General features: G+C 35.2%; 1 protein-coding gene across 1 annotated transcript in view; it reads right to left on the bottom strand.

Annotated features, from left to right (window-relative positions):
- Positions 1 to 8,661: 8,661 nt before the first annotated feature.
- The window catches only part of LOC135208179 (prolyl 4-hydroxylase subunit alpha-3-like), an 18,918-nt gene continuing 1,561 nt past the window's right edge, over positions 8,662 to 26,018 (bottom strand). Inside the window, exons 4-8 of the mRNA XM_064240314.1 lie at positions 15,590 to 15,769; positions 11,764 to 11,838; positions 10,931 to 10,999; positions 10,253 to 10,418; positions 8,662 to 9,493 (exon numbers count right to left, since the gene is read on the bottom strand). Coding sequence (XP_064096384.1) covers positions 9,423 to 9,493; positions 10,253 to 10,418; positions 10,931 to 10,999; positions 11,764 to 11,838; positions 15,590 to 15,769 — 561 coding nt within the window. The 3' untranslated portion in view covers positions 8,662 to 9,422. The remainder of the gene's footprint in view (positions 9,494 to 10,252; positions 10,419 to 10,930; positions 11,000 to 11,763; positions 11,839 to 15,589; positions 15,770 to 26,018) is intronic.

The following is a 26,018-nucleotide window of genomic DNA, read 5'->3' as shown; positions in this document are numbered from 1 at the left end:
ATTAATTTGTTATACACAATTGAGGCATCGAAGCTAGATAGTAAATACAACGCAACACCCACGAAACAGTCCCAAATAAATGTATTGTCCAACACATAATTAAATAATTTTCTCAAAAGTAACTACTATAAGTTTCAAGAAGTCATATTCCTTCTTTTTCCAAACTTTCGACCGTAAAATATTTGAATGAACTGACCACATAGTCGTTCTACTCTTTCAGTCATCAGTTTAATTTCCTGCGGTATCTTCCACTTACTGGCACTGAGATAACCATGTTTTTTTTTTTTATTGCCTTGATGAGGAATAAGATGTTTTCTTGACTTTTGCGGCCCTGAAAGTATTTTGCCAATGCTCCATTGCCAGCCAAGCAAAACGTTCCAGAAATCAACTGTGGTTTAGCAAAGTATATTCAGAACCACAATCATTAGATACTGGACTTAGTCACCTGGTAAAGCAGAGAGAAAAATGCGTAAAAAATTTGTTGGTTTCTGATTTTACGCTTGAAATATTTCACATATGTAAAAGGATGTTGTTATAGGTAATAGGAGGGGCTTGTTCCAAAGTATGATGAATTTAAAAAAAATGACAGTGAAACGAGCAGTATACAAAGATGGGCGATAATGATTTTTAAAAGCTTTAACATTCCTGAGGCGGCAGAATTATTACGATTCTTTAACCTCACTTTGTAATGACTAGACTTAGACTGGAAAGGTACGATGAGGGTGAAGGTGAGTTTTTTCTGGTCATTCTTAAGGAAGTGGCCCAATTGCCTGGAGTTTTTGCAGTGCTAATCACATTGCGGTAAACCCCTGTGCCTCTTTTTTTTTGTTTTGTTTGTGCTTTCATACAGTCTGTCCTATACATATTAAATACAATTTGTGCTTGTTTGTACTTCTGTATGTGCTTCTGTACCTTAGACAGGACTACATAATTTGCATAAGACTCAAATGTAGACCCTTTGGTTGGGCTCAGAGCATTTACTAGAGGTGCACCATCCATTATTTTAAAATCAACGGCAGGCTCTTTGTCATGGATGTCTGATGCCTGCTGTTCTAGTAGAGGCAGCAGCTGTGACTTGGTGCCCTGTTGCATCTGCCCATTCTGTGCCAGTGATGATGGCGGGCAATTTTGATTTTATGTTTAAAGAATTTATTTAAGTCGCACTGTCTGTTCTGGCATGATATGAAAAGGCGTGAGAATAGATTACGGTCTTCCTTTATGGTTTGCAGTGACTGTTCTCCCTTAGACTCTGAAGCAGACATCTTGCGAATGACCAATAAAATTTTGTTCTTGTGTTCTGGCTCATAGTATTTGCTGGGTTTCATGAGTCTCAACAAAGTCTGTGAATTGTGTCTGTCCAAGGCTCTTTATAGATCGCAAGGATTCACTAACTTTACTGTCCATTTCATGACTATCTAGCTAGCACAATCAGATCCACTGAACCTTCCTCAAAAGGGTTGCCCATTTGCAGTGGCAGCTAGTGGCTGTCATTCATAGGGGTACTGTTACATTTTTTTTTATTCCTTGATATTAACTGCATAAACACACACACAAACACATACCCATTATATACATATTCAACTTTTTCTTGAAGAGATAATGCCGAAAACTTCACTTCCTTAAGTTTACTAATTGTCTATTTTTCTTGGCCATGACTGATTATTAATGGAGGATTGCACTAATCAGATTTGAAACTGTAATCAACACTTCAAAAAGTAACAAAATATATTAAAATGCTAAAACTCAAAACAGTAGCTTTCGGCAGCAGAGAGACTGACGGAGGGACTGACAGAAAATTATGAGAATATGAGGTTATATAAAAATATTAAGTTTATGTAAACTAGGCGTAGCATAATAAAAATCATTAAACCATTAAAAGGAATAAAAGCTTGAAGACTATAATATTAAGTTACAAAACTGAGTATGACAGCAAAATGAAATAACATAGGCCTATATAAAACAAAAGTACTAACCAACACCCAGCTAAAACACGACACACGCGTACACATACGCTCTCTCTCTTCCCGCTTTGTCTCTCCTTTCCCTCTCTCCAGCTGAGGAAGGCAGCTGAACCGACCCCCTAAAGACAAGACCAGAGACACACCCAACAATAAAATAAAAATTCCCCACCTGGAGACGATTAAGAGAGTAACTCACACCCTTGGGAAATCCAACCCTTTTGCATTTACCTACCCAAATACCTTAGCCAAATCCCTGATTAACGTCCAACAAAAGACATCTCCCAAAGACTCCGGGGTATATGAGATCCCATGCCAGGACTGTGACCAAGCTTACATCGGATTTACAGGTAAATCACTTCCCCAGAGATTAATACAACACAAACGGTCAGTTAGGTATGGACAACAGAACTCGGCTATTTTCAACCATATAAATGAACATAACCATAGAATAAACTGGAATATGTCACGTGTAATTTATAGCAGCAACTGCCGGTACAAGAGTCAAATGATGGAATCGGCCTTAATAAAAGAGAAGCAGGTAATGAACATCTCTAAAGGGAATTGGATATCAGATATCGTCGACGCGGTGTTCATTCAACCAACGCTTAAGAAGATTAAAGGAAGATTATCAGCGGGGGTGACCTAAATTGGCTTACTTGTGGACGAATCTCTTGGTATAAATACCACCTTTTCTGGAAACTTTTCTCATTCATATACCTGAAGAGAGAGACAGCAGTCTCTGAAATATAGTACTTTTCTCTCTACATTTTGGTGTTTTTATGGGCTCCTTTTATTAGATATATATATATATATATATATATATATAATATATATATATATATATAGATATATATATATATCCTCTCCATTTTTAAATTTGTTCGAATTTTTCCATTTATTATATGGTCAATCTTTTCTCTGGAAGATTACCTAACAGTTAATGTCATTGTTATTTCGTTCCTAAATAATAATAATAATAATAATAATAATAATAATAATAATAATAATAATAATAATAATAATAATAATAAACTACTACAGAAGATGGATGGTGGGTACCAACTCAAGAGATGAGGCAACAGTTAACCTTCTGATGTTCATGAACGATATCAAGCTGTATGATAAGAGCATCAAGGAAATAGATATGCTAATCCAGACTGTAAGAATTGCATCTGGGGACATCAGAATGGAGTTTGGAATAGGAAAATGTGCCTTGGTCAACATACAAAAAGGCTAAGTAACAAGGATTGAAGGGATAAAGCTACCAGATGGGAATAGCATCAAACACATAGATGAGACAGGATACAAATATCTGGGAATAATATATAAAACACCAAGAGATGAAGGACATTATCAGGAAAAAATATATGCAGAGACTTGCGGCGATACTCAAGTCAAAACTCAATGCCGAAAAAAAAATGAAAGCCATAAAAACATGGGCAGTACCAGTAATCAGATACGGCTCAGGAGTAGTGGAGGCTGAAGTCTGCAGCATTGACTAGAAAACTAGGAAACACATGATAATACACAAAGCACTACACCACAGAGCAAATACAGACAGACTATACATAACACGAAAGGAAGGAGGGAGAGGGCTACAAAGCATAGAGCACTGCGTCAACATCGAGAGCAGAGCACTGGGGCAATATCTGAAAACCAATGAAGACAATTGGCTAAGGAGTACATGGGAAGAAGGGTTGATAAAAGTAGACAAAGACCCAGAAATATAATACAGAGACAGGAGAATGACAAGCAGATGAGAGGAATGATACAATAAACATGAGACAGATTAAAGATGGAACCTGGCAACAGCTACAGAGAGGAGAACTCAAGAAGGAAAGAGAAGGAGTGTTAACTGCGGCACAAGACCAGGGCATGAGAACCAGATATCTCTAAAGAACGTTAGATGCACGACATAGAAACAACAGGAATTACCATGCACAGGTCTGGTGTATTTTAATGTAACTGACCATAATCTGTGACGTCACACAAACCGGTCAAAGCGACAATTTACTGATGTAAACATAGAGATGATTGCCTTTTTTACACTTTGAAATGCGATTTAATAAATATCCTTCCAGTGATTCTGGACATGAAATATTATAGTTCATGTGAATATCGATATTGGAGAAATCGCCAGGATCCTGTCAGTCTCTAAAAGTTTCACACAAAAAAAACCTTCGCCTATTCGATTTCTCCAATTGAAATTTTAATTTTTTCCAAGTTGCCCCACTACTGCGTTTTATTTAATAGATTACTGAAATATTTCGTCTTAAAATATACAGTTATCTTTTCATAAAAGGTTATTACGTTATCAGGAGCTTTCACATCGGATCGTTTTATTTTAGAGCAAAGCGTTTTTAATCAATGTTCTCCTCCTGCAAGGATTTCTATAATAGAATTAAAGATCTCTCACATAATTAATAAACCAGAAAAAAATGCACAATCACGTGTATACGACTCCCTCAGATTAACGCATCCGATCCATGAATCAGGTTTATTCCTTAAATTTTTCTATTTCAGGGAAATATTTTTTACACTATATCCACCAATATATCTAGAGCCTCTTCACTTATTCCCTCTGATTTTTTTTTTCTCATTTCCTTGTTTGTACAGAGAAATCTTTCATCCTCATCTAAAACTTCATTTTCGAAGTCGTAATCTACATTCCTAAATCTTTACTTTGTTAAATATATATCTAAAGGCTAACTCCCTCTCATACGCTTTTCTTACTTCAAGTTTACTGTTAGATTCATAAGATGTTTAATCAGCTGTTGCAGCATTGCAGTTATCACCAACTATCGCAATTTCCATGTCTAACAACAAGTTCTTCAGCCTAAACTTGAAACACACTGCTTTTGGATGGTCATGGTGATCACTCATGTGCCTAATATATCGGAACAGTTCAAGGTGATCATGATTTAACCTCTATTAGTTTGTAGCCGACATTATCTGAAGCTTTAAGCATACCATAAGGTAGTTATTGACTGAGATGATAGAAAATTATACCTTTCTGAAACTTGAAGACTTTTCGTTTTAAGACTTTTGACTATCATACGATCTCGATTACCTTATGCAATTTATTTGTTCGTTTGTCAATATCAATACCAAATGCGTTGGCCTCATCAAAATCTCCATACCTGTTCGCAGAATTTTTGTCGTCAAAGCAATCATTCATAAGAAAAAGAAAAAGAAAAAGAAAATCTGATGTTTGTTCCAGTTTTGACGTTCTTAGTCCCGTTTCTCCTAAATATCTAATTGAATTAGCACATGATCATGATAATAACTGCATTACCAATTTCACGCGCTCCCTTTGTTGACCGCTCACTTTTGGATGCATCCCATTTCCTTTATAAACGAGACCACATTGTGATTTCGCCTGGCTTGACATTTTCCGTATAGCAGTAACTGAAATCCATTACTTAAAAAAACCTGAGTCAAGTAAGTTATTTCTAACCAGTTTTATCAAGTGAGAAACACCTTGACTTAGAAAATGGGAAGGAAGAGGAGAGATGAAACCCGCAACTGGAAACAGGTAGAGATAATTTTGGAAAGAAGAGGGAAACATCTCTCCAACAGCCTTCTTCCCACAACCCTTTTCCGCCATTACATCGTACCACATGGTCGAATCCCAAGTATAATTTTACGGTGTGCCCTACCTCATCTAGGCCTCCATCAAACCTACTTCCGACGCTATGGCATCCCAACTTCCAGGTAATGTGTTCTGTATAGATGTTCTTAATCAGTCACGTGGATTTCGTATTTATTTGATAAACCTTCGACTCTCTTTCAAAGAGCCATTGTTCATATCAGCCTCACTTTTGCCAGGGCAGTGTAACGTTTAATAAGTGCTTTTATTGCATGGAAGACGTATGTTAAGGCAATTCTTGGCACCTTCTGAGCACTGCCTTGACCTTGCTTAATATGCCTGTGCCTTGTCTGGCCTTAATTCGTACTCCTCTCCGTTACAGAGAGACCTTTAGCTGTGGAATTCTCTCACCTTGATTGCGGCTGCCTTCCCCATAACCTGGTACTGATTATTACCCAAGGATCTGCTACGTCTTAGTATTCAGTTTTATCTTCTGATCTTGTAAATTTGAATACATGTAATTTTAAAGTTATCCTAACTTGTTTAACTACAATTCCTTAAAGTAAAAACCTTCGGCTCATGTAACAAATCGCCTTTTCTTCTTTTTTTACGATTTCTTGCTCTTATAGCAGTCAGATCCCAGAATTTCATATGATAAGTAGGTAATTGTGTTGTCTAAACCCAGAAATTAGCATCATCCCAGAGCAGAATCCTAAAAATCTTATTAAATCTGATTTAGTGAAATGTTCTTTCGATTCCGTCGTAGAAATAATAATAATCCTTCTTACAAAGTTGTGAATGAATTTAAAATAAACCCTTTTTTTTCTGAATATCACACAAAAAAGGACTAAGCACACAAAAAAGGACTAGCATGTCCAACCATTCTCCTAAAATATTCCAGATAGAGGTTGAACTAAGTTGGAATCGCTCCAAATGAAGTAAACCTTGACGTAACCCGTTCACCTGATCAGGGTCACTGCACTACCCCTAGAGTCTAGACTTATATTACTCCCTTTCAAGTTCAGAACTCTCTCATTTGACATATAATAATGAACACTACTAAGTTGCATTCTTCAAACGTTCATTTTCAAACGATATTATTTATGTTGTATGCGGTACATGGTAATTTCTTATGATTAACTTTCACCTCCATTATATGAAAATAGTATATAAAAGGCATATATTATTTTATGCAAATAGTATGGAAGGATAACACACGCCAAACCTTCTATAATCGTATCATTGAGACATTCACACACTAAGAACCACATTGAAATTTTTGTAGTTGACTTGGGCGTATTGAGCTGAGATTTTGTAAGAAAAAAGTACAAATATCTGACCAAACAGCATCGCGTCCAAACGAGTGATGTTCATACGTTTTTACCAATCTCCTGCTTATCGGAATCGATTTCGAAGTGAGACCCCAGTGAGGATAATTATCTTATCGGGATTCTGATTCGTGTTATCTATTCTGATAAAGCACAGAACAAGCAGTTGCTGTCCATAAGAACAAAATCAACATATGATGGTTCAGTAGACAATACCTCAGACTTCCATTTTGGGGATCTTTCTCCAGCTGGGAGAGGAGTGGTGCGGGTGTAAAACATGTTTGATTCTTCTCCAAGCAATTTTTTTTTTCTATAGGACACCTGTAAGGTTTTACGCTTCAGAGATTCACCTGTCCCTTCAATCCATGCACCTATATGAATTAATAAATCGCACTACGGTATATAAAAACTTTCTTTTGGGGACATATTGTTGATACTTTATCCTTGTATAACAGGTCAACATTTTAAAGAATACACATAGTAGATACCTTCTGACAGAAATTTGCTTTTTAATCTTCGGTCACCTTTGCACCAGTTTGGATCTTAACAGACAAAAAGTAAATGGAGCCAAGATCACTGTACGCAATATATAATTTGCTGAAAAAACATGGATAATAAAATCACCATTACTCAATCAAAATAATCTTTTTTCCCCGTTTTAACCATAGTCAAGTGATGACAGTTCACAAAATGAACACAATCACCTTTAAGGACAACCCTATTTGCCTTTTGTAAGAGCTCGTCGGCATTTCAGAGAGCAATTTCTCACGCTTTCTAACATTGAAAATCTTTGTTAAGCCACACCTGAGTTTCATACTGATGTCGGCGAAGAAAAGTAAAATAGCAGAATTTCCGTAGAACGGAATTAATTCAAACCTTGGCTTCGACCTTTCGTGACTGATTTCGAGCCAGATTTATATACTACCTCTCTGGAGATTTCACTCTTGTTTTAATTACTTAAGAGTGCTTTTAAACCTGGTTTAGATTAAGTTAGAGTGACTTCAAATTTTGGTTTACATCATTGTGCAGTTATTTCAGCGGTGATTTAGATCATTCTGTGGTGATTACTCCAGAATTATTTAAACCCTGGGTTGGATTACTCTAGAATGATTTCCATCTTGGTTTTGATTACTCTAGAATGATTTCAACCTTGGTTTGGATTACACTAGAATGATTTCAACCTTGGTTTGGATTACTCAAGAAGGATTTCAACCTTGTTCTAAATTAGTCGTGGGGGGTTTCAGTACGGATTTAGACAACTCGAACGGGATTTCAGACTCGGTTTACATAACTCTAAATTGATTCCAACGCAGGGCGGGGTTTGAACCTGCCACATAATAAGCCGTTGAAAACAGACAATTAGCAGATCCTAGAAGCAACATGGACTTAACACTGAATGAACCTCTATTTAGAGCTTTGCCACCGTTAATCGCGTCACAATACACCAGGTCACAAGATAAAAAATGTATTTCTTATATTGTTTTATTTTCTCTCTTTTTGTTAATAAATGATAATTGATCAAATACTTGTTTTTTATTTAACTGGGTAATTGTCGGAATGGGTAATGAAAACGCTGGCGTACTCTACGTGTGAGCAATAGTTCGCAGGCAGAGTGACCAACAGAGTAGACCCAGATCACTCGTGTTAATGCACATAATTCTTTCAATTACACACACACACATATATGTATATATATATATATATATATATATATATATACATATATATATATACATAAATATATATATAAAACAAAAAACTAAATTAGTTACAGTAATCTTAATAATCCTATGATTTTTCAAAAAATTTTCTATATTGTTATCAGAGTTCAGGTGTAAAAGTTATATAGCAAAAAGTCACCTACTTAATTTTAAAAGACTATGAAATTAATATTCAGCTAAACATCTACTTATCATTGTTTACTCTTGAAGCAAATAGATTAGGCATAATTTGCATTAAACATTATTAAACATTATTCCACATTAAAGAATGAGTTCTAAGCTAATTACTACGCCAAAATAGTGATAGCTTTAATCAAAACTCCATCATCTTCTTAAGATAAGCGATATTTCTACATTGCAAAGTGTTTCAGTTAATCAACAAGACCGAATTGGACGCCCTGTGCACACTAGTTTTCTTCATCTCACGAAGAGCTTGATACCAATTCCACACGAATCTTAAAATGCTTTGCTATCAAATTTCTTAATAAACAAATATAAACCGTTCTTCGATTACTCAGTAACTTTAACATAATATCACAGACCTTTCAGGATCACAACATAAATAGGGAAATATAGATGAATGAAAAATGAAACTAACTGAAATCGTATATATCAACGCTCTAATAAACTCCAAAGAGGTAATGAATATATAAACTTTAATGGAATTTCCTTTAATGCCTCTTGAACAAAGTGAAATTATACCATAGACAATCACTACGCAGTTCTTTTCAATGATGATGATGATGGCTCGTCGAATCTCTTTCCGGTGTGAGATCCCAATCGTATGGAAATGTTTCACTTGTCACTTTTCTTGCTGCACAGATTAGTCGTCGGGGTTCAGACTGCAGGGACGCCTCTGAAAATTCCAGTTCTCCCGGATCCATTTGTTGGCCACTGAGAGTGATGAAAGATAATCGTATATGGATAATTTATTGTATTAAAACAGGATACTCTGGCAGCTGTTGTCTTTGCAATAACCATAATCAAAATGATTCAAATGGTAACTAAAAGAATAATATTTGTGATCTAAGCTAATGCTATCATCTCAGAACCAAATGTGCCGCCACAGCTTTTAGCTTTTCTTCCAATACTGTTTTTACCAGATAACGAAATCCCAGAGAAAAACATGATAGAATTGGAGGCTAAAGAATTTACACTAGGCTGTCAAATTAGCATAATGAGATAGTAAATTCTAAAATAATGACCATGTGGATTTTACGTTAATGATGAGGTGCTTATGACTGTCATGAACAACAAAGGGCAATTGATTTTTTCTATCATCATTAAGAAAATGCAAAAGCCAGTGGGTAAACTCAAACAAACTTGGATGCCAACGTCTGTCTCAGAATTATTCCGCTAGTCATGGTAGAATCATTTTGGAAAGATGAAACCAACTTCTGATGCAAATGTTAACGCAGAGGATATCTTTAACACCTGAAGACTGAAGTGGATGGACATTCGTTTAGTTATTTTGGCGTTGGAAATCAAAAGAAACCTGAATGTTTTCTACAAAAGCCGATGATGGTAGCTGGCTTCACTCAAACGATACTGTATGAGAAAACAAACTAGATTAAGGTGTTAGGAATCCGGTTGATAGATCATGATGATGAGGATGATCAACGAGAGCGAAAATCACTGCTTATCCTGACTTACCCCATTTGTGCCCAAGCAGTACGGGGCACCCTCCATGTTGAGACATTGCGTTTCCTACTCCATTCTTCTTTATGTTATACCAAAAGACTGCAGAGCCCTTTACGGGGACAACCGAAACTCCTGCTTTTGGAAATGCAGTTCTCCCTCCGGCTTCCACATCTGAGAGCTTGAAACGAAATAAGAGTTACAAGGGGGAAGGATAAGGACAGGGCAAGAGGAGGAAGTAAAAGGCCAGTCTTAGTTAGGCTAATGTTTTATGCATGACTTTTGTTTATCGCGGGATGGGTTTAAACCTTCACGCAAAATGTTTCTTGGACCAGGAAAGCAAGCATCATTTTAAGGATGGGCCTTAATTGGGTGCTGATTTAAATTTTATGAGAGTTCCAGATAAAAAATTACAGAAATCGAACAGTAATATACTTTACTAAAGAATACCGATAAGCACTTCGGATAGCAATAGTTAAATGGAGACTTATTCATAATGAAAATTTTCGATTGCATGAAACGAGGAAACATATATAAAGATTTTACATTTAAGCAGTGACGACAAAAATAGACAAATAAGTAAATATATGTATAAATGAATAAAAATGTGGAAATGAGTTATGTTAAAAGTTCCCACTTCCCGAAAAAATGAAAATTATAAGATGAAAGTAATGTACGTGGTGTTGAACTTACATAGAACATCCAGGTTGCCATGCGATCACCACTTGGGTAGTGGTCGTACTTCTCGCTGAACGAAGGCCACTGAAAGACGTGATTTCATTTATAAAAGCAAAAACTTCGCATGGGATCAGTGTTTTTCTATGAATTCTCATTTACTTCATACTGCCATTCTCAGTATCAGAGTGATCAGAGAAGAAAACAGAGAATGCGGTGCTAGTGGTATAATACAAGACTGATATAAGAAAACTGCAGTTAGTATTGCTGTTTTTTTTTTTAAATTTTGATAGCTATACATAATGGATTTAAGGAATATAGAGCTGAGCTACATTAAGCCTCTCAGTTATACAATAATTACTATTTTTTCTGATATTAGTAAATATTGCCTAAAAAGTTTTGTCGCAAAGTAAAAATAATATTTGTGTTGAGCGGTGCATTGAGTTTATTATAGCAATTAGGTGACTGAGGTGTGTTTCTTGCATTATCATTGAATAATTGAATAATTGAATAATTGAATAGACATTGAATATGTGTAAACCTCAGCAAAATAATCTAAATAGTTCTCCATAGTAGAAACCGTCAATCCTCCATTCGCAGATTTGGATGCAAGTAGCTTGATAGACATAGCAGGGTGCTTGGAACTCTCCTCTCATCTCCTCTCCCATCGTCTCTCTCGTAAACTCCCTTCTCTCTGTCTCTCTTCTCTCTCTCTCACGTCTCCTTCTCTCTCTCTCTCTCTCTCTCTCTCTCTCTCTCTCTCTCTCTCTCAAAAGCAATTTCTGCAGATTTATGCGCTTTATCTAAATTCATCTGTATGATCTCCAAAAATATATTTGGTTCCAAGTTACCGTTTCTTCAGCATATCCTTTCCAGAAATAGTCCTCGTGCTCGAAATAGTGGCCTCCGATGCCATAACTTAAAACCTGGGATAAAAAATAAAATGGTGTTTAGCAAACTATCTAATTATTTATATGGCATATGCTACAACTGCAATTATTAGATATTTCGTAACAAACACATACTCTGTATACACAGACAAACACACTTTATATATATGTATGACTGAATCACGAAAGTTTGGAATGTGATAAATCCATAAATATAGGTATAACCCACTAAGGATAGATAAACAATGGAGTTTCTGCAAGATCTTTCGACTCAACGTCCTTTACTTAGCAGACAAACTGACTTACATGAGAAATTGAGAGTACAGGAAAAGTAGTATAACTGACAGATAGGGATTATAAGGAGATTAGTACCTAGAATCCAACACATCTGGAAAATGAGTAACCTTTCCAAACAAGCATAAACATGGGTACAATTTAAGAACAAAAAGATTAAGTCCAACTGCTCAGACACAGGGACAAGACAATTAAAGGATTATACAAGGCGACAGCTGACCACATTCAGATCTTTGGTAAACAAAAACTTATTCACAAAACATATTAAACATACATATACAAAGACAATATCTCTGAGGCAACTAATTTTTATTTAAGTCTGTAATTATATCTTTGAGGTCATTCTTAAACATGTTACAAATACAAGGGTTCTAAATGAAACAGGCCACGACTAATATTAAAATTACAATGGGTGGCAGATTCTAAAAGATTTCGTGATAAGAATATTTTGATCTTGCAATTACTGAACTATCAATCCAATTTATCCGGTGGTTGTTTTCACTTAAATGAACGAATATTGCATTAGATGTTTTCCCAGTTTTGACAGAATATTTATGCTGTTTTAATCTTACTTTTATGCCGTTGCTCGACTGTCCGAGATAAAAGGAGGGGCAGTTCATTCATGGAATTTTATATATTATGTTATTGCTTTCCCTGAGGTAATTTTTTATTAACATTCCTTTTAGTGTGTTATTATAGGAAAAAACAAGGTAGACCTTAAAGGCTTTTAACAATGATTTAATGGTTTCAGATTAATTAAAATAAGGAAAACTGAGAATGTTCTTAGAATTTTCTTTCTCCGTGTTACTTACACTATAAAACTTTTTGTGGGCTTTATTATAGCAATATCAATATATATATATATCATATATATATATATATATATATATATATATATATATATATATATATAAAGTATGAGTGTATGTTTGTGTTACAAGGTTACAAGTGTTTATCTCTTTTCTAGAGCGACCTCGCACAATAATTTTGGACACGGAAAGGTATACTTCAAAAAGTACGTTAACAGAAATTAACGTAAAATATCATTATGAGAAGTAAAAGGGTTAATGGTCACCGCCGAACTTGCTTCCCATTATTCTATCACGTGGCACAGTGACATCAAGATCAGCTGAGGTAAAGTGAAATATGAATTACAAAATGACATAGAATACAGAGATGGTATTAGAAAAGACTAGATTATTTTTATTTGCCTTTTATGAATTTAGATCAGCCTTGTTTTTCTAGGTTTAATTACTAGTTTTTAAGAATCATTTTGTGGCAGAATAGCCTTTGTTTTGTATGAGCATTTGTTTATTTTATTTTTGAAATTTAAGTGTCCGTTGTCTGGTTATTTTAAGTGTTTAGCGTAAAATGCTTAATTTAACGTTTCTCAGTGTGGTTAGGAGCCTCCTCCCCGTTTGTTTATATTATCGAACTATCGTTTTAACGATTATTTTTCTTTTTCTATACGAGTGTTTATGAACGCGTCTTGGTGATGTCTGGACGTTGGTGCTCGGACAGAGTTCAGTTCGGGCTTGAGCACTCCCTTGATATCATACCTTGAGCAGCATACTGATTTGGACTTTGGATGACGATTATTTGGCAGTTTATTTGGACGACGATTCTTTGGATTACGCTTTGGATCCTCGCCTTGGTCTGTTGTCTGCAGGTTCTCTTGTCACCTGCGACTCGAGTGTCTCCTGCCTCGACCCGCGGCTTGTGTACTTCGAGTAGAGACTCGCAGGTGCTCCTGTCACCTGCGACTTGAGCCAGTCCTGCCTTTCCCTGACGAGGAGGAATTCCCAGGGAATTGGTGCCGTCGCTTTCTTCTGGCACTTCCGTCTCCAATCAGCTGCTGTGGTTTTGGGAGCTTGCTAGCTCGTGAGATGGCCTGTAGGGAGGCTGACGCCAGGTAAGACAGTGTCTCTGATTTTCGTTTGGGATCGCTTTCCCTTTATGGTTATACTCTGGCGTTCAGGACCTGCCCTGATAGCTGTTATGGCGAGTGGATCACGGCCCTAGTTTTGTCTCTCCTCTGATACATCCACTGAAGTGAGAAGAACTATACATCCTTTGTATTATTTAATCTTATATAATATACATATATATATTTTGTCATATTTGCGTCGGGACTATATAACTTTATCCAGTACGTTTATTATAGACAAGGTTTTGTGTGCTTAGTTTTGTGTTGATAGGTAGGATTTATAATGGTTATCCTGTTTTATTTACTCTGTCTTCCTTCTTTCTTGGAATTAGTATTAGGGTAATTTTTGGTCTGGCCAGCAAAATTGTTGGATCCAAACAAGTTTATTATTAATAACTGTTATTTCTCCTGTCTTTGTTAGGACTTAGCTTCTTAGTTTTAGGGAATCCAGTGTAATTCTAAGGACTGGTATTTGTCCTTCCTTGTTATCAAGGTATGGTATTTGTCATATCTGACAAGGTTGATCTAAATTTTGTAATTGTTAAGTATTAAATATTGAAAAGTTTTCTTGAGTGTTTGTTTCCGCTGACCTTTAGCACTGAGTTACATTTATTACTGACAACAATTATAATAAGAACTTTATAACAACCCCAAGGGTTGTAACAATTCCCAAGGGTTGTAACAGATGGGAAAGCAAGAAGTCATAATATGGGTGATGGGCAAACGCTGGAGGTCACTGTAGGGATCAAGATAATTAATGATAGGAGTGATTTATAGCACTATGTGCAAAGGATCCCTGTCGGAATAAAGGTGAGGACATTTGCAGAAATCTGTCTGAAAGGAAAATGGGATTTGCCAGAGAGACGAAAAAACAAGGTTACTTGACGGATGTAAGGAGGTGCCTATCTGGGGGACCCCTTGAATGACAGGACAAGTTTAAAACAGACAGGAAGAAAGCTGATTTGTTGGAAAGCCTATAGATAGAGGGGATGAAAACAATTTTCCAGTTAAAGGAGTAATCATCTAAAGTGTGAAGTAGTTTGTAAACCATCAGAATAAAATAATGTCGTTGTTTTAACTCTGTATTGCTGATCACCTTACATAAATCTTCTTGATCCTTCTCTCTTATGATAATTTTCCAGGTACTCACATATATTATGAACTATTACCTTAAAAAGTAGAATCATTTACCAATAACACAGAATTCTTCCAGAGTAGTTTGTATTCTCTATTTCCCTCTAATATGATGGCAATTGAGGAGCATTTCATTTACATCAAGATAATGTTTTCTGTAACTTGTATAATTACGGTCTGCAGAGCGAAAGGGGTTGTTAAGTTCTGCTATTCAGTACAATAATATTTTTCAGAGGAGAACTTGAATCTGCAGTTTCAGTAACTGAAAAGTAAACTTTGTCCGTATCATGGTTTACCATAAGTAACTGAATTATAATGTCAATATAAAAATTATAAATAAAAAACCAGGGAGAGTAAATAAATGAAATTAAACAAGGAGATCTGTCCACAACATGATGACCAATAAAAAAAAAATAACCAGCTACAACTCACCTGTAAATCTTCAGCAGCTGTGTTATTGAGAGGTCCCTGAGTCGTGTACAAACCAGTAACATCTGAAATGCGTTGAACTATCTTTGGCAGGACAGGATGACTCTCTTCCCTGAGCCAGGCAGTATGAGACACCCGATACTCGACAGGGCTGTCCGACGACTGAACCAGGGATCTCTTCAGCTGGCAAGTTATAAGCATCGGTCAGCCTCTATGTTTTTCTCAATACACAACACACACACGCACATATATACACACACATATATATACATATGTGTGTGTGTATTTGTGTGTTTGTGTGTGTGTGCGCGCGCGCGCGCGAGTGCTCAAATTCACTGTTACCTTGGTAAGCAAGATTATTAGATGTGAAAAAAACTTGTCTTGGTCAAAAGGCTAGAAATATACGATTTTTGTATTCCTCTTATTCCCTATACCTTCGTGGAAAGAAAAATAAAAAAAAATTAAATGTAAATCGAATGTAAATATAAAACTGGATTAATAGAGTTTTGTTTTCTATGCCAAGTAATATTAGGACGGTTGACCACTGTCTTGAGAAAAATTCAACCGGAATGACAGGAAAACGATCGTAACTTGAGAAAGCCGTATCTTTGCCTCTGTCTCTCTCTATGTATACACACACACATACATACATACATACATACATATATATATATATATATATATGTTACGATCTCAAATGACTCTGTTTAACTAAAAGGAGAGAATTCCTAACTGGTAACAAGACCTGAATTCGATATTCCCATTGCCTGCTCTCTCAGCGTAGCTGAAATCAGATATTGATTCTAGGTTCTAATTCAAATTCTAAGAGATAACAAATATTCTTTATTTCCCCTAAATATCTACCATGAAAAATGAAATAAAGTGAATTCAAAATCCCCAAAACATGAGACACCATTGCTGTTCTGCACAGTTATATTAAATAGAACTATCACCATTCTCACTGTCAAAGAAACCCATCAGTTTTTCTCAAATAAATTGTCATTAGAGAATTCATTTTCGATAGTGACAAACCAAATCCATCTGTAAAAGAAACCACAATTATAAAAAATGGTAATATTAAATTTCATTAATAATGTTAAGTGTCGCACCGCACTTCCCTTCTCAAAGCATCTGAAATAACTGTGACTGTTTTAGATGTTCTGTATCTTAGCACTCTTCCTTAATTGATGGACCTTCTGGCGCCTTCAGAAAGCTTCCAATCACCACTAAAAGTTCTTGTCTAATGATCCCATAAATCACTACTTAGAAGGTTATATTCCATTCATTTGCTCTAACAGACGTATGAACTTATACATGATAATGGATGTACGAATGCACGCACGCTAGTCTATTCATGATTCCGATGAGCGTGCGTTTTCCCGTATCTCATGTACACTCAGCAAGGAAACTTAAGATACAGTTTTTTTAAATCTTCGGACATGTAGCTATTGTTCAATAATGCCACACCTGGCAACTCTTGAAAGGGGGAGGAGCTTCAAAATTATAGCGTTTGTTGCTTTCTAGATTTCCATTAACTTTACACCATAAAGATTCTGTAGAGGTCCTTTAATAATTTATACTTGAATGTAGAAACAGGCTCTATATTATTCGTTAATGCTGGTTTGGTAACGTCAGTTCAGGGTAAATATTGATCATCCTTTTTTAAAACCTACTGTGAAACCTTATTTATAAGTAATGTTTGACACTAAACTGACGTAACATTCATGCGTAATTGATGACGGATCTTAAACAATGAGAGAAAGTGTTTTAAAATTTGGGCAATACTTGTGGAAATCGTGAGGAACAATACAGTAAAGAATGAAATATGACGATAGAGAGAGAGCGCGCAAGCATACGCCTATCGATAGAGTACTTAATTCATTATATTTACTTTGAGAGATTAAGTGACAATATTTTTTTCAAATGTTTCAAAAGTGGGGGAGAGAGAGAGAGAGAGAGAGAGAGAGAGAGAGAGAGAGAGAATAGCCCTATCTATAGAGATACTTAATTCATTATATTTACTTTGAAAGATTGAGTGATAATATTTTTTCAAATGTTTTAAAAGAGAGAGAGAGAGAGAGAGAGAGAGAGAGAGAGAGAGAGAGAGAGAGAGAGAGCGCACAAGCATAGGCCTATCTGTAGAGATACTTAATTCATTATATTTACTTTGAAAGATTGTGTGATAATATTTTTTTAAATGTTTTAAAAGAGAGAGAGAGAGAGAGAGAGAGAGAGAGAGAGAGAGAGAGAGAGAGAGAGAGAACAAAATCTGCTTACGTGAAAGCTTAGCCTATTTATAACTACTTAATTTCATTATATTTTCTTTGGGAGATTGAGTGGTAATATATATTTTTAAAGTATGTTTTAGAAGTGGAGAGAGAGAGAGAGAGAGGAAGAAATTATAGTATTGGTGACGGACTTGTGACGGGGAAAGGTAGAATAAAGAGCGGTGAGTCGGTGCACAGATACCTGGGAAACGGGATGATATGACTGCCAAGATCGTGCTGCACTATGCTAGATAAAATTTGAAGGATCATAATATTCAAGTCAATTCTCTAAGAAATTCATACCCTAATCTTGATTTCATTCGACAGTTGCCATAACATTCAAAGATTATAAAAAAACGTGGAAAATTTTAGACACAGGCTGCGGTCATTCCTGCTCTATTGATATAATCTGAACTTTTGAAAATCGGGTTTCATCCACAAATAATTCCCGAAAAAAGCTGTGTTAAGTAAAAATAGTTATTACCACAAATAACTCAATATGTATTGCACAGGCAATTAAAGTTTTATATCGTGCAAATAATGCTGATGTGTTCAGCCTCGCAGCAAAGAAATGCAGTCGTGTAGGGCTGTAGGCTACTACGAACGGCTTTGTAATGGGAGCATATAGCCAGAACATCTTTGAGCTGACATGCTACTTTAACCTTGATAAAGATTTATGTTTAAAGACGGTAGCTTTGTAAACAGCAACTAGCATTCGATCCATGTCAACGTCAAAGTAATCAAAGTGTGAAATCCGTTACGTAAGCCAGTATCCAGTGACTTGCGCTTTCCCGCTCGAAGTTCTAGGGCTCCTCCACATCATAGAAAACGCTCTTGCGGATGCAACTAGATTTGCTCAACCTACCTTAGCCTTAGCAACTTTGGCTGCCATTGACGTCAGCTAACATTAAACGCTTTGGAATACAAACATGAGTTTGTATAAGCTAAAAATAATTACATTCACCACTTACAATGATACAATAATATCCCCGTTCATGAAGGAAAACGAGTATATATTGTCGTCGTGATACATAGTACTACAATCAGAAATTCACATTCTATCTACTAGATCTCTATGAACGAATCCATCTGAGAAATTCCAATTACTTCGGACATATATCGTGTTTTTAAGTATCTGAACGGATTTGTTTTGCAGTTTTAACTAATATGATATAATTTGCAGTGTATTTTCATATTCTAGATTAAATTTAGCTATATTATGTCTTTTCAGTAAAAACAAATGGGAAATTCGATGAACGAAAGCTAATGAAAACTGTATCTTCAGTTTTCTTGTCGAGTGTACACCTCCTATTTAGCGCATGCACTGATGTACTCAAGTAACTGCATTTTTCTGTCGTCACGATCATATGACTCCGACTTAATCCAGGTCATTTGCGCGCTCACGATCTCGCCAATGCGGCCGGTAATATTATGATGCGTAAGCTTGTCTCGTCTGTTCCAGTGATTTTAAGCTTTTCGAAACAATTGACACTGTACTGTTTTTCACATTCCAAATCTTGTTCACGTTACTAAGTATCGGCCTGATTTATATATATATATATATATATATATATATATATACGTCTTTTTTAGAGGTTTTAATTACTTGGAAAGAACATGGTTTTGATAGGAGCGTCCTTAGAAAAACGACGTTCACAGGTCAAGGCACTAACTTCTACAGCAGTTACTCCCTAACATTTAAACTAAATACTATTTCCACGCTATTACACAGTGCTAATACATTATCTTCCAGCTGGCATAACTTCCACAGCGAAATTCAATTTTTAGTCCAGTTTTTTCTAAACAATTCGTATCCTCCAGCCTTATTCTTTAAATATTTGAATAACTTCTTAAGCAACAAATTTCAGCCACGTCAATCTGTACCGATCGTACACTCGACAATAAAACTGAAGATACAGTTTTCATTAGCTTTTGTTCATCCAATTTCCCATTTGTTTTGACTGAAAAGACATAATATCGCTAAATTTAATCTAGAATATGAAAATACATTGCAAATTATATCATATAAGTTAAAACTGCAAAACAAAATCGTTCAGATACTTAAAAACACGATATATGTCCGAAGTAATTGGAATTTCTCAGATGGATTTGTTCATAGAGATCTGGTAGATAGAATGTGAATTTCTGATTGTAGTACTATGTATCACGACGACAATATATACTCGTTTTCCTTCATGAACGGGGATATTATTGTATCATTGTAAGTGGTGAATGTAATTATTTTTAGCTTATACAAACTCATGTTTGTATTCCAAAGCGTTTAATGTTAGCTGACGTCAATGGCAGCCAAAGTTGCTAAGGCTAAGGTAGGTTGAGCAAATCTAGTTGCATCCGCAAGAGCGTTTTCTATGATGTGGAGGAGCCCTAGAACTTCGAGCGGGAAAGCGCAAGTCACTGGATACTGGCTAACGTAACGGATTTCACACTTTGATTACTTTGACGTTGACATGGATCGAATGCTGGTTGCTGTTTACAAAGCTACTGTCTTTAAACATGAATCTTAATCAAGGTTTAAGTAGCATGTTAGCTCAAAGATTTTCTGGCTATATGCTCCCATTACAAAGCAGTTCGTAGTAGCCTACAGGCCTACACAACTGCATTTCTTTGCCACGAGGCTGAAAGATCTCCCACGATATAAAACTTTTATTGTCTGTGCAATACATATTGAGATATTTGTGGTAATAAATATTTTTACTTAACACAGCTTTTTTCGTGAATGATTTGTGGATGAAACCTGATTTTCAAAAGTAAAGACTATATCAAGAAAGCAAGAATGACCGCACGGTGTCTAAAATTTTCCACGGCAACTGTCGAATGTAATCAAGATTAGGGTATGAATTTCTTAGAGAATTAACTTGAATATTATGATCCTTCAAATTTTATCTAGCATAATGTAGCACGATCTTGGCAGTCATATCATATCGCGCAAGCATAGGCCTATCGATAGAGATACTTAATTCATTATATTTTCTTCTGCCTTTCCCCCGTCACAAGTCCGTCACCAGTACTATCATTCTCTCTCTCTCTCTCTCTCTCTCTCTCTCTCTCTCTCTCTCCACTTCTAAAACATACTTTAAAAATATATTTATTTACACTCAATCTCCCAAAGGAAATATAATGAAATTAAGTAGTTATAAATAGGCCTAAGCTTTCACATGAGCAGATTTTGCTCTTCTCTCTCTCTCTCTCTCTCTCTCTCTCTCTCTCTCTCTCTCCACTTTTGAAACACATTTGAAAAAATATTATCCCACAATCTCTCAAAGTAAATATAATGAATTAAGTATCTCTATAGATAGGCCTATGCTTGCGCTCTCTCTCTCTCTCTCTCTCTCTCTCTCTCTCTCTCTCCACTTTTGAAACATTTGAAAAAATATTATCACTTAACCTCTCAAAGCAAATATAATGAATCGATAGGCCTATGCTTGTGCGCTCTCTCTCTATTGTCATAATATTTCAGTCTTTATTGTAATGTTCCTCACGATTTCCACAAGTACTGCCCAAATTTTAAAACCCTTTCTCTCATTGTTTAAGATCCGTCTTTGATTACGTATGAATTTTACGTCAGTTTAGTGTCAAACATCAAATAAGGTTTCACAGTAGGTTTTTAAAAAGGATGATCGATATTCTACCCTGAACTGACGTTACCAAACCAACATTAACGAATAATATAGAGCCTGTTTCTACATTCAATGATTCAAGTATAAATGGTTATAGGACCTCAACAGAATCTTTATGGTGTAAAGTTGATGGAAATCTAGAAAGCAACAAAAGCTATAATTTTGAAGCTCCGCCCCCTTTCAAAAGTTGCCAGGTGTGGGATTATTGAACAATAGCTATGTGTCCGAAGATTTAAAAAAACTGTATCTTAAGTTTCCTTGCCGAGTGTACCTAAATTATCAATGTATGCCCCTATTCCTCTTATTCATTCGAACGTATTTAAGCTACAAATACAAAAAGTAATGCAGAATACTTTTTCCGGCTGTGCATCTCAAGTTAATAGATAAAAATCCTAAAACTATGGGTTTTTTGTTCTCCCTCAAAGATAAACCTCTGGCTTTGATGCGATCTTTGGTGGTTTATTGGTTTATTTGCCCGAAATGTAAAATCGGGAAATACGTGGGAGCCACCAAAAGATTGCTCAAAGTTAGAATCGATTCTCATCTCGGAGTCAGTCACCATACCGGATGTACTTTGAAAACCAAAGAATTCTCTAACAAACGAGAACATTGCAATTAATGTAAGACCTCATTTTTATATAAGGATTTCCACATCATTGCCCAAGCACCCAATGACTGTTCTCTCTCTGTTTTGGAATCGTTTACAATTAAACAGCTTGTGCCCCCATTAAATGGTCAGACCCCTTCCACAGTTTTGTTTATAGCATAGTTGACTTCCTCCTTTCCAAACTAGAGAACGTCACTCGGATTTTAACTCCAACAGAGATAGGTACTGATTGAAGCATTCTTCACTTTTTGTTTTATTTTTTAGAATATTTAAATTTCAAGTTGTTTCACTTTTATAACAGATATAAATACTGAGTCTTGTTTTAATTTGTATATTTTGTATAATATACAGCCCTTAATATGAGACTCAAAGTCTCAAAAATTTGGAAAATATAAAGATAATGCGATGGTGACTTTTTTCCATCCTATTTATATTGAATCTACGGCGTTCCAGATGCCCCAACCTTCCTGTATATACTATACTTACATATTATATATATATATATATAATATTTATATAATATATGTATATATATATATATCATATATATATATATATATATATATATATATATATATAATATATATATATATAATATATATATATATAAATATATATATATATATATATTATATTCTATATATATATATATATATATATATATATATATATATCTATATTATATATATATTATATATCTAAATATATATATCATATTTATATATATATATTATATTATAACTATATATATATATATATATATATTATATATATATATATATATATATTTTCTATATATATATATATACTCTATATATATATATATATACAACCAAAACCAAACTAGGCAATAAACAGTGGAACAGCCGTAGTTTGGTGATTAAGAGAAGGAACTTTCTATTTGATATTAAGGCTTTCAAGTATACCCAGTTCTGATGTATCTTTTGCTTGGTCTTTAGTTTTAAAATAATCATACTTAATTGTTTCACAGTTGTAAGCATCCTATCTGATTATCTCAAAACTAAAGGCCAGACAAAAGAAATATCAGATTTGCTTATAATTGAAAGCCTTAATATCAAATTGAAAGTTCCTTCTCTTAATTACTAAATTACGACTGTTCCACTGCTAATTGCCTAGTTTGGTTGTTGATACTTTCGGTTCTCTTGTCTGTAGGTTAATTTGAATTTTAATGTGTTTTTTACTCTTGCTCTGAAAGATTATTTTTCTCGCAAATGTGTCTGGATTTTATTTATTGGTGTTGTTAATATCTAAACAAATTTTGCACTATTTTAAAATGCGTTCTTTCATGTATAATTTATGTGCTTTAGCGCTTAAGTTTTAGTGAGATATTTTAAACTTTTTTTGAAAGTATGTTTGTGATTTTGCTTAACATCTAATATATGTTAATATAATTTTAATTCCGTGTGTTTTTTAATGATTTTCAAGTGTTATTAGTGCATATATTTTCACGTATTTGCTTAATGTTTTGATGATAATGCAAAGGGTCTTGAAACGTTCTTTGAATCTGCCAGCGTTCCTGCACCCGCTCCTTTTTTAACATGCATATATGTATACATATACATATATAAATAAAAAATACACACACACATATATATATGAAGATAAAAGGCCCATAAAACACTATTTGAACGTTGCAACCATATATTTCGAGCACTTCCTTCTGTGCTCCTGATCACTGGTAAAATATGGACCTAAGATATCTTACAAGAGTATATATACAAAACATATGAAGGAGTGGCAGTAAGTCTCTATTGGTGACCCGGGAAGGATGGGAATTAAACTATTCTCTGGTGATTTCTGGCTTCATTAACTCTCGTCTGGCGACTCGTCCGGTGGTCTGACTGATGATCTTGGAGACCTGCTTGAGGAGCGGCTTAAGGATTAGTTCGTCGATGTCGTCGGATTTCCAATGTCCTCATATTGTTGGCTTGATTGATGCTAGCAGATTCCAGCGTTCTCTACTTGTACGGACAGCTACTTTTGAAAGTCAGCTCCGCCCCACTCCAGTTAATAGTATGGCCTTTGTCCCTAATATGTAGAAAAATACCCGAGTTCTCTGATGCCCTGATCATTTAGGCACTGCTAATCTTTACGAGATGGATCTACTAGTTTCCCCAACGTAAATCTCATGACAATTGCTACACGGTATCTTGTAAACTTCGGCTTCTTCTCCACTTTTATTTAAGTATACTTTAATGAGTGAACTCCCGATCGATTTGGGATAATGGAAAATGAAATGATTATTAGACCTCAGGTGTTCTGTACCTTTTTGGATGTTTTCATCGTAAGGAAGTTTTATTTTACTGTTGAAATCTATTTGCACGTTGTGAGCGTGACCTCTATTGTATATTGTATTCATATTCACTTTATTAATAGCCTTCTCGAAAATGTATGATAGGTAAAGCAATTGCATTAGGTATTGGCGGATCGTGTTGAATTCTTTATCTACGTACCCATTTGCACATATTCTAAGACCCCTGAGGAATAGGTTGCACCAGACCATGAACTTTGCGGATACATCGTGGTGACTTAAGAAATGATTATATGAAACAGCCAAAGTGGGTTTCCTGTATATAGTGAACGCATAACTATTTTGTTCTCTGGTTGTCAAAAGTAGCTGTCCGTACAAAAGGAAGGTGCTGGAATCTGCTATCATCATTCAAACCAACAATATGAACCTGTCAGGGGGACACTGGAAATCGGATGACATCGACGAGGTAATCATTAGGCCACTTCTCAAACAAGTGTCCAAGAACATCAGACGGGAGTTAATGAAGCTAGAAGACACCAGGGAATAGTCTAATTCCCATCCTTCCTGGGTCATCAATACAGACTTACTGCCGCGCCTACATATGTTTTGTATATATACTCTTGTAAGACATCCTATGTCCATATTTTACCTGTGATCAGGAGCACAGAAGGATGTGCTCGAAATATATGGTTACAATGTTCAAATAGTGTTTTATGGGCCTTTTATATAAACCCCAAAATATATATATGTATATATATATATATATATATATATATATATATATATATATATATATATATATATATATATATATATATATATATATATATATATATATATGAATATAAACCCCAAAATATAAAGTGAATAATATATTTCAGAAACCAAACTGTCTCTCTCTTCAAGCAGGTAATTATGAGAAAAGTTGAAGAAAAAGTCGCCCAGTTGACAATTTCTCTTTATCTTCAGTTTTCCTGGCTGGAAGAAGATTTTATCTTAATATCTGAGTCCCTCAATCCTTTTGAAAGATTCATTGTGTTTCTTTGTTTAATCAAAAGTGATTCTACCATCTGGCTTTTGAACCAACAATTGCTGCAATAAATTTATGTGACAAATTCCAGTTATTCTGTGATTATGGTTATTTATGTGGTTGAAAATAGCTGAACTTTGTTGTCCATATCTAACTGAACATTTATGTTGTTTGAATCTCTGAGGGAGTGTTTTACCTGTAAGACCAATGTAAAATTGGTCACAGTCAAGGCATGGGATTTTGTATGATCCTGTGCCTTTGGGGATTGGCTTTCTTTGGATGTTAATCAGGGATTTACCTAAGGTATTTAGGTAGATAAAAGCAAAAAGCTTAGATTTTTAAAGTGTACGTTTCAGTGTCTTAATCCTGTCCAGGTGTGGGACTTTTATTTCATTGTTGGGCATCTCTCTGGTCTTGTTTTGAGGGGGGACGGTACAAGATAACGTTCGCTTTATGAATTGTTTTCTCAAGATGACAGCTGCTTACAGAATAATTCAATTTCCTTTTCCAGGAAATCTGGGTTTTTATTAAATTTGGACCAGAGCTAGATGAGACAGACAAAGAAAATTACAAGTTACAAGGTCACTGGGGAATGTTTGTCAGTACAAGATGGAGTAA

The sequence above is a fragment of the Macrobrachium nipponense genome, chromosome 35 (genome assembly GCF_015104395.2).
Source record: "Macrobrachium nipponense isolate FS-2020 chromosome 35, ASM1510439v2, whole genome shotgun sequence".
Lineage (NCBI taxonomy): Eukaryota > Metazoa > Arthropoda > Malacostraca > Decapoda > Palaemonidae > Macrobrachium > Macrobrachium nipponense.
Note: the sequence above shows the minus strand (reverse complement) of the source record. Positions and strands in the feature narration are given on the sequence as shown.